Source organism: Ostrea edulis, chromosome 2, assembly GCF_947568905.1.
Source record: "Ostrea edulis chromosome 2, xbOstEdul1.1, whole genome shotgun sequence".
NCBI classification, from domain to species: Eukaryota; Metazoa; Mollusca; class Bivalvia; order Ostreida; family Ostreidae; genus Ostrea; species Ostrea edulis.
The window spans coordinates 2,500,715-2,514,726 of NC_079165.1; the positions used below are offsets into that span (position 1 = coordinate 2,500,715).

Here is a 14,012-nt window from a genome sequence, read left to right on the forward strand (position 1 = left end):
AGAATATCAGTTCCTATTGAGAGCAACTGTTTCTGATCGGAAAAAAATTGAATTTTATGCAGTAGGAATGAAGTTTTCTCATCAGATACACCGAACAATATACCCGGCGCCTACCCTATTTGTATATTGTCGAAGTGTTTGAGCATTTCCAAAGAGTTTTAGACTTCCCAATTGCTACTGCTAGCTTGTCAATAACTATTTCTTCCGTGCGATACTTTAGGCTATCTAGATTTGTTTTAATTAAACACAATCAGTCTTTGAATACTTATCGACCTACTTTCTTTGCTTGGAATTCACAGACCCCGCGCTACACCAATCACGGTCCCCGCATGTGGCATTGTACACGGTGCTCATGCACCATTTGTGGTTTGAGATCAGCTGAACTTGAAACTTTTGCATTGTAAATTATGAATATTCCCGACAGATGGAAACAGAAATTCCAGTTTACCCTATGCGGGAGGGGGATATGGAAAGTCATCCATGACCCAGGTAAAATATTAATTCCACCATATTCCGAAAAACTAACAAATTACATGTATGTCCAAATAAACCAGTCGTCGCTTTTTCATACCGCATCTTTCCATAATTTAATAAAGCGCAATATTCATTGTTCTGCTTACTACTTGGTAATCATCCTTTGAATGTTTTACCGATCGCGGTGGCTCAGTGGTAGAGCGTTCGCTGCGTAACCGGGGATCGTGAGTTCGAGCCCCGCTCGTGTCACGGCCGCGTCAAACCTAAAACGTTAACATAGGTAGTGATTGCTCCTTCGCCAAACGCTCCGCATGTAGAAGTAAGAATCACGGGTCTTTCGGATATGACCTTAAAAACTGAGGTCCTGCGTCACAGCAGGCGTTGACACGATAAAGATTCCTCGCTGCTACGGTCTTTAGCGTTAAGCATAGGATTAAATTTGTGGCATTTCACCTACAGCTGGTGACGTCTCAATATGAGTGAAAAATTCTCGACCATACGTAAAATAAACAAAACAAAAACAAACATTGAATGTTTCAAATTTCCAAGCATCGATGAAAATGATAGAGGACTGATGAAGACCTAGCAGGTCGTATGTAGTCTCACTTTCTGCATATCGAGAAGAGCATCAGAGAGTCAAACTGAGGTCAATTTACTACTTCATAGCCAAAGTAACCAGTTGAAAGAATGTAGTAAAGGAAATCCATGTACAAGATTTAATTTAATAAAAACAACAGTATCTGACAAATTGTATACATCAATGAACGAATAACATTTAAATGACTGGATTTACATGCATTTAAGAAGACAAAAGCTTTGCAAAGGAGGTAGTCTACGTGACAAATAACAGCAGGATCTACTCTGTAAGTTGGATTAATTATGTAAAGCTACAGGAACTTTGTCTGACAGTACACACTTCGAAAATGAACGCCATATTGTTACCCGTGAAACTTGTATGAACACACTTTACATAATTCTGTACGCATGCGCTTCTGCAGCATTGAATACAAAACGGTCTGTTGTCGAATTTGCGACATACCGCTAGCACGTGAAGCATCAGTCGTCATACAGCGACATCTACACTGATCACCCAAAATATCATAAGCGGACAAAAATGGATTTCCCATCGATTTTCTCCGATAGCACCCGTATCTTTAAATAATATCACACTGTCTTCTATATTCGGAAAAGCCATCCTTTATTTCGCTTCTTCAAGGAGAGTTTCATTTCAACACATCCAAGTTCTGCCTTAGATTCATCAAGAACTTTTATAGTCACTCCATAGTCACCCTAACAAGAGAAAAGAAAACAAGATACAAACGCAAATCATAATGCCATACACATATTTCTTATTCGTCAACGTTCTTTGTCTTATCCCAACTTCCTTGTTTGTTTAGGGTTTTATTTCTTTATTCTAACTTCCTTATTTGTCAGGGTTTTTATATTTTTATCCCAACTTTCTTATTTATTAGGCTTTTTAATTTTTTATCCCAACTTTCTTATTTGACAGGCTTTTTATTTTTTTATCCCAACTTCCTTACACGTATTTATCAGGCTTTTTAATTTTTTATCCCAAATTTCTTATTTGTCGGGAGTTTTATTTTTTATTCTAAATTTCTAATTTGTCGGGGGTTTAATTTTTATTCTAACTTTCTTATTTGTCGGGGTATTTTTTATCCCAACTTTCTAACTTGTCAGAGTTTTTATTTCATATCCTAACTTTCTTAAACCGTGTTGACTGAAAATTAGTAGAATTATATACATAAAAATTTAACAAAACAAAAAAAATATTGACCATTGATAGCCTCTTCAAATTTTTTATTAGAAGTTTTTCCGTCTCGAATTATCTATCTGATAGTTACATATCGTTATATATAGAGAGCGAAACAGATTTCGAGCCGTCGTGATTTTAACAGTAATGGTATGGATTGAGTTGATGAAGATCTTTCAAAATTACAAATGCACACTATGTTTCATTATTGAATTTACACAATATCTTGATAAAAATGATAAAAACTTGACAGATATCAACTGGCATCCAGATCGGCTTTGATCCGTTGTTTCTGAGAATCGGTAAGAATTATCTTTTTTTTTTAGGAGGAAACAGTGCCCCCCGCATATTATTCCACGTGGGGTGATATGTCAATTAACTTCTTTAATAACGTGTATGTTCTCTCTTCCTTTCACAGGTGTCCCCCTGAATATTTCATTCCCCCAAATCGCGCTAAAGAAATGGGAGGGGGAAAACGCAGTAAAATTTCTATCATTTTGGTTGGCTTGTATTTCGTTCTGTCAGGGTGGTCCAATTAAATGCCAAGACTAAAACTCGCTACTGTCATACAAGAAATAGAGATCGTTGCCGAGGTTAATGCGCCTCGCATAGCGACAGTCGATCAACGCCGGGCTCAATTAAGATCTGCATAGAACGCGTGCCAAGAGAGTGTCATATATTGGTCAATATAACGCTCGTGAGCTTGTGACATCTCAGAGTATAAATGTTACGGATACCGTTGCTGTAACGGATTGAAAAAAAAAATATTGAAAATATCTTCAAGGGGCTATTCATTTCGTTATCGAGGGGATACTTAATTAAAAATCTTAGTGGTGAAAATATGAGATTTAAAGCGGAAATTAGTTTTGAATTAGCGATCAAGTGCTTGTCAAATTTTCTGGCTTTAGTTGGATGGTTGAAGCTATTTAGCCAGGTCCTTAAGTACATTTGAATTAACGAATGATTTGCCAATTCTTAAGCATATAGCTCTTGGATACTCTACAAAAATGGATATTGAATAAAAAAAAAAAAAAGATCTGATAAAAATACACAAAACAAGATAGAAGATCGTACGATTTTGTTAGCAAGTGTTTCCGTTGATGAATGATATTTTACCAGATACAGGGGGAAAAAAGGTTTCAGTATTTTAGAAATTTTAGTTAAACTAGATATAGATGGATGGTACCACACACCGAGGGAAGGTTTTTAACATCTTGCCAGAGAAACGAAATGAAAACGTCAAAATACATATGACACCGGTGTCATCACATCTTGCTTTAATGCCTGGCAATCAGGCGGCATGGGTTAGGAGTCAATGTTCATTATCAATATACTTAAAATAGAAGACCTTGGGGTTCTGTTTTTAGCGATCAAGAGATTATGATTATTACACGAACCGTATTTTTAAGACGCAATAAAATTAATTTTTTTTGGGTGTGTATTCTTTTTTGATATTTGAGAATCCTTGAATTCAAAATCACAGATAGTAATGCCATGGATACGTCTAGCAGGATTGGTTCCTACGACAAGACACGCACATTGTTAAAGATTTGACAGAACGCAGCACGGGTAGGCGTGCGACAATGTGCACGAAAACAGAAATGTGACAGTCAAGGTCGAAGGTCGATCTCGATCATAACACGCTACGTGAGAACGAGGTGAATGAAATGTTTGAGTGACATATCAAATGTTCTATTCTTAAAAGTACAGACATCTTTTTCACTGACAAGTTTAACAATTTTTTTCGTTTGCACGATATGACATTAATTTATAATTTGCACTGCCTAATCGTTTTGTTTGGGTTTTTTTAAAACAGCACTAGACACCAACTGTCAAATGTGAAGGTTCTTGTAACATAGGACATTGTCAAATTTGTCCCTTAAATTATAATATTTGACCTTGTATAGTTTCGAAAATCTTAGTACAACCAACCTCAATCTACACGTCATCAATCCTCAAGCACACCCCCCCCCGACCCCCCCCCCCCCCCCCGACAGTCTGTCCAGTAGGTCTTTGGAAAATCACACCCGACTTGCCTTGATATTCCTGCGATTCACTATCAGATGAATAAAGATATAAATAAAACAATGCTTACTCTTACTTTTACAAAAGCCCCAGCAAAGCCTCCTATTTTTGGAATATTGATTGCGAGATTTTTAAAACTGAACGTTCCCGCATGGAATGGACAATAACATTGGATTTGATGGTCTCGGAGCATCTTAGGGCAGCGTCTTCTTCGCTCAAAAGCTGCTAAATTGTCACAGATATCTTCATATAAACTGGAAATTAGAACATAAAATGGTCATATTATCAAAATCTGTGATAAATAGTTGTCATAATATGAATAAAGGACCCCATGCAAATTTTATGAAGACATTACAGCAACAGAGACAATACGTGGGTAAACACACTAAAAACTAACTGAAGTATATTGTAGATCTTCATTGTTTGTAGGACAAGAAAGAACGCGAGGCATTTTGATTTGATAATTTACATACTTACCAGGAACCAATTTGATTATTAAAGCATGGGAGCATAAATGGAATTCCAATCCAATATTTATTTACTACAAGCTGAATGGATAGCCGCCTGGGCAGCTCTCGGGTTATGTTTCCATTCATGCTGATGTATAAAGTCCCTGGAGTAATTATGGGTGTTGGAAATAAAAGCAAGTTGTTAAATATCACTGATCTGTTCTCTGCCCCTGAAAAAAGAAAAGAAACACTGTTTACTTGTTATCTCAGAGACGGATGATAATAGTTAATAAAATGTTATCCCAGAGACTACCGGTTAATTAAGGTAAAATACTTGATTCAGGACACTGTCTGGTAAAGATATGCCATGCGCTGTATTTTCTGTGGTCGGCTCATTTCTTTTAATTTATTATATCTTGTTTGTTAGCTTTCGTTCATTTCTTCATATTTACATTCCCAATTTTTTTTGCCTTCGATATCTTTAACAATTGTAATGGTAGCCATTTCCTCATGAATGCGAAACGGATGGGAACAATGTGCGTATGAATCTTAGTAAATATAGTACGTCTATTTTAACAGCTGGGACTTCTGACAGAAATGAAAGTAGAATGTAAATTTCATTTTTGAACTATAACGCTTCACGCTATCACGCTTCACCTATCACGCTTCATGGCGTATACTGGCATAAAGAGTCGCAGTGCATATTTTCATGTATCTTCAAAAATGAACTTTAATTCTTAATTGAACTTTGGATATTAGGAACGTCCGATTTGTGATACCCTGTACACGTCGTGAAAACAAGACAAGATACTCTCTTACGTGGAGATTTACCTCAGTTTCTCAAAAACCACTTCAAGAGACGGTATTTGAAAAACGGCCGTGTCAACTTAACAAAGGTGTCGGTTGTGTATTAAGCCTGGTCTGTTTAATCTTGGTAAGAAAACTAGTGATTACATGGCGGGTGATAGGCAGTGTTTTGTGAATGATGAAACCACATAATAGTAAGTCATTAATTCCCCCGCCCCTCCCTCAGTCCTCAGCCCGCGGTGGGCTGTATTGTGAAGATCTTCGCACATTTTGATTAACCACAGCGGCCACAAAGTGGGTATTGTGGTCGTCTCCCCGTTCTCACCTGTGCCAAAAACGTTTCAACGGTATGGCATTTCAAGATGTTTGGAGTTCTCCAGCGAATTTCGTTAAAATTACATAACTAATGATGTACGAGTTCTTATTGCCAATTGATAAATTTCAAGGCGTGGAAAATCACTTGTCATACGTGGCGTTACCCTTAAACTATCATTTGCAGTTAAACTAATGTACATTCCTTAACAAAAATATCAGAAAAGCTGCAAAAAAATCCAATTTCACGGTTATTATTTAAGTTAAATTTCCCTGTTTCATTGGAAACATAAAGTACATTTTAAATATTATTAGTTAATAACTAAACGGGCACCTGCGGTAAATTTTACGTTCAAGTTGCGTCATTTCGAGCGCGTGGTTTATCAGCCCAGAGAGAAATAGCCCATGTCGTGCCAATTCCGGTATATAAAATTATCATAAAGAGCATGCACCGGGAAGATTTAAGTCGGTTTTCAGAATTATCAAAAGTTCGTCTGGGAGGTCAGTGTTTGTAATTGGATAATTGATGGTTATGTTGTAGTATTTAGGAAACACCTCAAATATTTAGGGGTGCATCAAACGAGCGAGATGTTTCTGTTGCTTCCGTTTGGTTTTCAGCGTTTGGGTATCGTAGAATGTTTCCTACTGTTGATTTTGCTTATCCCTTGTACTTGAACAGTTATTGTAACGAACGATCTTTTAAGGTGCCAGATCGCCCATTAGAAATAAACGTGTCTATTGAAAACGGCGAAACAGTGTATTTTCTTGAGAGCGCTTTCGCCCTTACACAAGAACTCCCAGGTCCTGGCTTGTATATTTCACACCTTGGCATCTCAACTACCTGCTTGCAATGAAAGATATATCGACTGACAGTTATCGTACAATTACAAATAAGATAATTCACGTTTACAGCGCACACATGGGGGCAGATTAGTGTAAACTGTCGGTAGAGAATGCAACAGAATGCAGCAGTAGTTAGATCGAACATCGGTACATTATAGATGATGGCATGGCACGGGGGAAAGCGATACAATAGGGGGTGGGGAAATAATCCATGTGTTTTGTCCCCAAAATATAATTGTCGATGCAAATGCGGTACAATTAATTATAAAAGTTTAAAGGAATGATTTCTTAAGACCACCTCTTTCTTTCACGGTGGCTGACAGGATCATGTGTCCAGTTACCCCTGCTTTTGGTCTGTGTTCTTTGTCCAGTGTTGGCGATAAAGAAAATGTTATATGTCGTACAAAAGTACAACGAGGGGGTCATTTGGTTCGTTACATCTACTGTTTACATATCAAAAGAATTCTTTTGAAAGGTCATGGTATTATACAGTCGATAAATTCCAAATATTCATAAATCCTCCCCACAGAAAGATCTTTGAAAGTTGTATTAGAAATGAAACATTTACGTTACATTTTCGCTATTATACAGAAAAGACCACCCCGATTAGTTTTGAACAAAAATTATGCAACCCTTTTCAAATGCTACTTTTTCAAAGATCAATCAAATCAGTAATTGACACCTCAAATTGAATTTACCAGCGTTCCCTTTCTAGTAGGAACACTCACGAGTCCAATGTAATTTAAGTCAAACTAAAATTCTCAATTTCAATTAAAAAACAGCAGGATAATATCACGCGCTATTGAGAGGGGTTTCTAATTTAATCAGAGCACAGGTGTTATCTGGGTAATTAAGAATTTTTTGCCTGGCATTTAACCTTCACAAGATGTAATTACTTTCATTTTCTGGTCTTTGATCTATGCTATTCTTTTTATATCATTACCTTCTTCGTTATTCTCCCAATACCAAATCGATCTATCCTATACCATGTCGGAAATTTAACGAAAGAATTCCCTTTTTTTTTTTCTTTTTTTTTTCTGAACATGAAAATTGTAAATAATAAAGAAAATTTTGAAAATGACATACAATATAATTTATAACATCGGTCTTATATTCCTACACGTCCTAGATGTATTGATGAAACCTCGTCGAAAGTCGATTTATTACATGTTGAATTGTACATTTATATCGTATACTATATTGTTATATCAGCACTATACTATATTGTTAAATAATTGTAATATTAACTTACCGCAGTCGTTGTACCAGAATTCTGGGTCGTTTCTTTTCCTCCTTGCAAGAGCAAAAGTGTTTAGTACCAAAAGCACAAATAAGGCAAGCTTTTTCATATCACAGGTACACATCCACATTTTGAAATACATTTGTTAAAAAAATTTTTTTTACGATATAAAAGACCGGTGTATTCAGCCACTGTAACAACTAGCCCTCAGCGAATTCCAATGTCGATTCATCTTTAACATCCTTTGGAGTTTCTGAGATATCCGTTGGAACATATGCGACATTTCCTTTGACAATTTGAGAAATATCATTCAGAGGTGCATATCTTTACGAAAAATCTTCCTCTTCTACATACTTATCTAGAGTAAACCATGAATTATTTTTGCAAATGATTTATGAAAATATTTATATTCATAAAAGTTATATTTTCCTCCGGTGCTGATAACCCTGGATGTCAACGAATACTGAAAATCTTCATAGTTTTTCTTCGAACAAATATTTACCAATGTGTATAAAAGCTGTGTTGGGACCCCACACGTGGTTCGCTACCACTAACGTCATTCTCCAACACCAAGCCTACTGCCTTGCGTACTCCGACGCTCTCTCAATATTCCCGCCCTCCGCTAGGCCAGTCACTGGATATCCTCCACTTATAGTTTTCCGAATGGTCCGATTCCATAGATTAAAGCAAAGGAAGAGGCAGCGACTTTTTCTTCAACCATTCAGGCGATTAATTGACCTTTAGCTCATAAGCGTCTTTTTGTTCAATTATTTCTCCGCTTTTATCACTTCGTACGCGGCCTTTCTTTTAATGTACCTAACACAAACCATTCGTCAAATTTCTTGTATTTTTTCACTGCTTACGTTTGATATATATGCCACTCTTTTTCATTAGAGGAAAATCACAAAATTACTAGAGAACAAAATTACCCCGTTTCATTGAGGCGGTCACTTCTAGTAGTTCGCTGTACCTTTTCATATATATAATACGTCGGACCACCCAAGCCGGTATCAACAAACCTCATTCACAGAGGCGCGAACAGCTTATTAATTTATAACTACCTTGCAAATCATTTTATAGCGTTTTTCTTTTTATATCTATTGACTACACGACGTCTTTACTACCTTTAAATTGACATTTTATATGTAATAATTTTATCAGTTTTGATAATATACCAGGCAATTAATAGAGAAAAGGTGGATAAATTATGTTACCCGTCCCGACAATAGGAAAACACACGTGGGCCAGCGGGTCCACTAAATGGCTCGCTGCCAGTCCCGATCAGTTTATGTCGGTTTGTTTTTTACTATGACACTTCTGTATTACATGTCAGAGTTCTTTTCTAATAAGAAACTCTGTCGCTGTCCGGGTAATAGATAGAATTATCAATTAGAGACCAGGCACTTCAGACGGCCTGACGTTTCGTACCTGCCATCTTAAGGGCCGGGAAATCTCGTTCTAGTTAGTCTCCGAAACTTGGGATCAGTTTTAAGACACCTGTTATTTCTGATTAAATTCATAAATCGCCAAGTCTATAGATTAGTATTGGCGATCCCTGTCTAACTACGTCATACTAACTTTATACAGTTCATCTTCACTTATTACAATATGTCATAAACTGAGTACATAATTTGAAAAACACTAATGAATACAGTATACATGAATATTCCTGGACGCAAAAGGATTGTTTTAGATTATAAAAATTTACACATACTTCATGCATTCACACAACAGTTTTTTTTCCAGATATTATAACGTGTTGTTTTACACGAATTTTCTTTGGTTTTAATTTTAAAAAATTGGTAGAGAGAAATCATTCCTAAACTAAAACTCTATCTTCTCTGGGCCTAAATAAAATATGTGAAAATCAACGGTGTGAAAAGCATTAATAGCTACAGGTAAAGATGGAATTCGTGTCATATTTAAAACACTTTCTTCTTCTTCTTTTTTTAACTCCAAAAGAATTTCTCTACACGAAGTAGTTGAGAAAAATCAATATTAATTTTTCCACAGCCTCGATACTTTTCAAATATATTTATGATTACTTGCTTGCGAAAACGGAGGAATTGCGTCAACTTGATATTATTTTTGTAAGTAGATTAAACCAAACCTGACCATGTTATTGGTTTTTCTCTATGTGTACATTTATCGTTTAAGATATTGTAAGGAGTCATGCTCTCAGTCTCTGTCCTTTCTTGTCTGTGTCCCTTCTTGTGTATATTAGATATATTAATGATTACATAATTCCGGAACACAAACATCCGTCGTCAGAATTCGTCTCGGTTTGTAAGTTACATAGTACAAAATTCAACGGTGCGTTTATCTTCTGAACTTTACGGGTGTAAAATTATATATACAAAGAAAATCATTGTGCTTACACGAGTTCTCGCCTGTAGATTTATTTGATTAATTGTCTGAAGATGAACGAAATCCGAGTCTCCTCCGGATCCCCGTTTGTTTCCTGTTCGACATTTATCGTCTCCAACAATCACAGCACCTGCAATGGCGAACAATGTCCATCTATTTTACCTGTTAGAATCTGATACTGTTAAGATAATTATCAAATCCTGGCTTAATATTGAAAGTATCGTAAATAATCTGAGGACTTAAATAGGTAAAATATACAACTGACGTAAACGTTCATTTAATGTTTGTTTCGTGCCGTCTTGGGGAGATAAGAAACGCTGTGCTGTCTCCTGCTGGCTGGGGGCATTTTCACAACTCCGGACGTGCGGGGGAATATTCATTACAATAATTGACATAGTGTCGCCGACGAATAAAAGACTTAAAAACATTTTTCTCTCTCTCAACAAATGCGCGTTTATAAGGTTTTGTACTCTTGAGTGTTATGTAATTTTGTTTTATTTATGTAGTTCGCGCTAACTGCTGTGATTAGAAATGTTACATGTCATCGTCGCCTTCATCGCCGATGTCAATCTACTTTCCCGTTACTTAAATAATTCTATGTTTGATTAATTCAATTACCCAGCTATTGCATCGTATACATCTGAAGTTAACACCCGGTGGAAATCTCTGACGAAATCGAAGGAAAATCTGATGGCCTTGTGACAAGTGACAGTAATTGTACAGTACATCTGTGTTTGCCGTCAAAATGAAAGTAGAACCCAATAAACCACGTTGACAAGTCTTAATCTGACAGATAATATAACCAGCTAACACTGTCGCTGGTGGTCAGACCGGTTATAACGGGCACTTGTGCACCAATGTTAAGCCAAGTGTCACCTGTCGCCTCGCCTCATCATTCAATACGCCCTGTGTATACATAGTCCCCCGCCTAGACCGTGCCAGTAAGGTTGTCTGTGCCGATATCTAATGATTTTCCCCTTCTTTTTGAACAAGGACAACGTAAAATGATAGGCATGGTACGGTTGACATGGATCATGATGGCATTTTGGCAAGATTAGTCCTGGCTTTCGATGTGCTCTCACTTTAAGCTAATAACCCCCGATGGATCAATGTCATTGGCTTGCTGAGTTTCACTATGTGGTCACGATTTCAGATTTTGGAAGTTTTATCGACAATATATGGTTATTAAGATTATAATGTCATTCTTTTGACACACGGATTAAAACAAAACATGTATTAAAAATATGACAATTTTCTGCAGATTAGTTAATCTTTCCTGTATAATACATATATTGAAGTACAGATTGTAGTCGTGATCAAATTCACGCAATATAACGCATTGTGACAGAATGGAAGGGTCAACTGCAAACTAGTCTCGGTCATCCAAACGTTTGTGTATACAAACGTCTGGACGCCTTCTATAGAAAAACAAAATCCCCGTTATATGATGCTTATCTGTTAACAAAAAATTAATGGCGCTGTTCTCTCCGTATAAACAGTGGCAATGTCTTTTTCAAATCTCAGAGAATAATTTTCCCTTTATTTGTGTTTTGATAGACATGCTTTCAGTCGGTGTCTTTGACGTCATTGACTTAAAGCCTTTCTTCCTATTATTAGAATTGGCACCCCTGGATCCAGACCAGGTTCCGCAGACGGGCAATTGATATGTAACTTTAAAACAGTTCGATCATGATATTCAATGGCCCATGGACATGATTTGAACTGAAAATTTTCTAATTTTATTTCCCCATTTTTTATGTTTACAATACTTCACTAAAGTATTTCTAATGGTCAAACAAAATTTGAATGTCAGTTATTGAGTTACAAGTGAGATACAGCACTAGCGATTCTTTGTTGTGTAAACAAGGCCCGTGTCATGTGTTTGGTTGCATATTATAGATTGCTTAATAGAAAATATCATGTTTAAATGAAAATGAGATGTGAGGAACACTACAAACTGTTTAATTGTGTTCAGAATTATAACTTTTAAATTGAAAAACATCAGCTTTAAACGAAACTTTTACTCGTACATTTAACCTATGTTACCGAAAACATGACACGAGCCATGTTTACATAACAAAGAATTGTGAGTTCTGTATCTCTCTTGTAACTTGATAACTGACATTCAGTTATTTAGACATACCTTAGTTAAGCATTGTAAACATTAAGAATGGAAAATAAATTTGAATTTTTTCAGCTAAAATCGTGTCCATACCCCTTTAAGGAGACCCAAGAAAACACCAAATGCTTTATATTACATTATGGTTGTTATGATCTTATTTGCAAATAAAAGCTATCACGGGATAGAATGCTGTCTCACGTGTTTCACACCAATTGGTACATAATGAATTGACTACAGAATACTCCATTTATCTGATCAAGATAGAAGGCTCACGGCGGGTGTAACCGGTCCTCCTAGACACCTGGTTCCACCTCTGGAGTTTCCGTGTTTGCCCTACTGTTAAATTTGTATTCTTTATCGGATTTATTAGATTCATCACTGTTCGTTATCTTCATCTTTTTCATTGCAAGAATGTTTTGCCACTCTATCTTAACTTCGCGCATCTCCCAAACAAAATTAAAAAAATGCATGTAATCGCCATGAAAATAGTCCAAGGTCATTATTCTTCTCAAGTGACGCAAATGTATTATGGAAATAAAAATCAGAAATTCGTCAATGTAAAAATTCATTTGAAGAAAAGAAGATTGACTAACTAACCTATCAGCGGAGAAACTGCTACTGCGACAATGCGTCTCTACTGATACAAGTTTTTGTAGTCAAAACTTTCACTAAACGCGACATTTTATAATTGTCCTGTCTCGTGGGCCCCGTGGCGAAATTATAAGGAAGTATTTTATATAGAAAATGCGCGAGTTTTTCATGTTTTTATGACTTGAAATTCATTTCGTTGCGACATAAATCTACAGACGCCATAGGTTACAAAGTACACATGTACCAGGACATGGACTAATTTTCAGAAGATTTATTCTGATTGTTCGGAAATTACTCCATGACGACCTTGAATGTGCAGATACAGTGTATGCGGAGAATGCGGTGCCTTAGATTCTAAATGATGCCCAACAACAATGAAACGTATCGGTAAATCTGTGTATTTTGTGATATCGCAACAAATATTTTATCAACCAGTGTTCAAAGTAAATTTTGAAAGGAGGAATTTTGTTATATTGATTTTATGCAATTTACGAGTTTCTGATATCACAAACCAAGTCATCAAAGGCATATGTGAAACATTACTCCGCTGTGCCTTTCGTAAACCGGATATTGAGTTTACATTTTTTAAGTACATAAGTTTGCTGAAACTGCTGCTAAAGGAACTCTATGCCATCAACCAAAATGTCATATATCCTAAGTATCAGCGTCGTCGTCTGTAACTGTAAATGCTTTTTTTTATCCATTTCTTGATTGAGGTTGGACTTTCGAGAGACTATACACACATACAATTACATAGGGGTGTAGAGGTTATCCCGTGGATACGTATTGTTGTAGATTCAATGTTGAATATTTAAATTTTCATTGTGTTTGCTGTTGATATTTTACGAACTGTAATGATAGACATATCGCTGCAGTTGTGAACAATGCGCGTATCAAATTTGATAAATACACTTTATTATATACTTTCAATTTCATCTCTTCTTTTTTCTTCAAAAGTTTGCGGGCATATATCACACGATATATGCCCGGAAACATTCCGGCCCGCAAACA

General features: G+C 36.3%; 1 protein-coding gene across 2 annotated transcripts; it reads right to left on the bottom strand.

The window, feature by feature from the left end:
• Positions 1 to 1,175: 1,175 nt before the first annotated feature.
• On the bottom strand, positions 1,176 to 8,966 carry LOC125679950 (ganglioside GM2 activator-like). 2 transcript variants are annotated; one of them, XM_048919403.2, is made up of 4 exons: positions 7,934 to 8,966; positions 4,748 to 4,949; positions 4,341 to 4,524; positions 1,176 to 1,764 (listed from the first exon to the last, which is right to left on the bottom strand). In XM_048919403.2, exons 1-4 carry the CDS (start codon positions 8,061 to 8,063, stop codon positions 1,651 to 1,653), a joined length of 630 nt encoding a protein of 209 aa, XP_048775360.2. In that variant the 5' UTR covers positions 8,064 to 8,966; the 3' UTR covers positions 1,176 to 1,650. The 2 variants fall into 2 exon arrangements, with proteins under 2 accessions (XP_048775360.2, XP_048775361.2); XM_048919404.2 differs by having other exon boundaries at positions 4,347 to 4,524; positions 7,934 to 8,959.
• Positions 8,967 to 14,012: the final 5,046 nt, after the last annotated feature.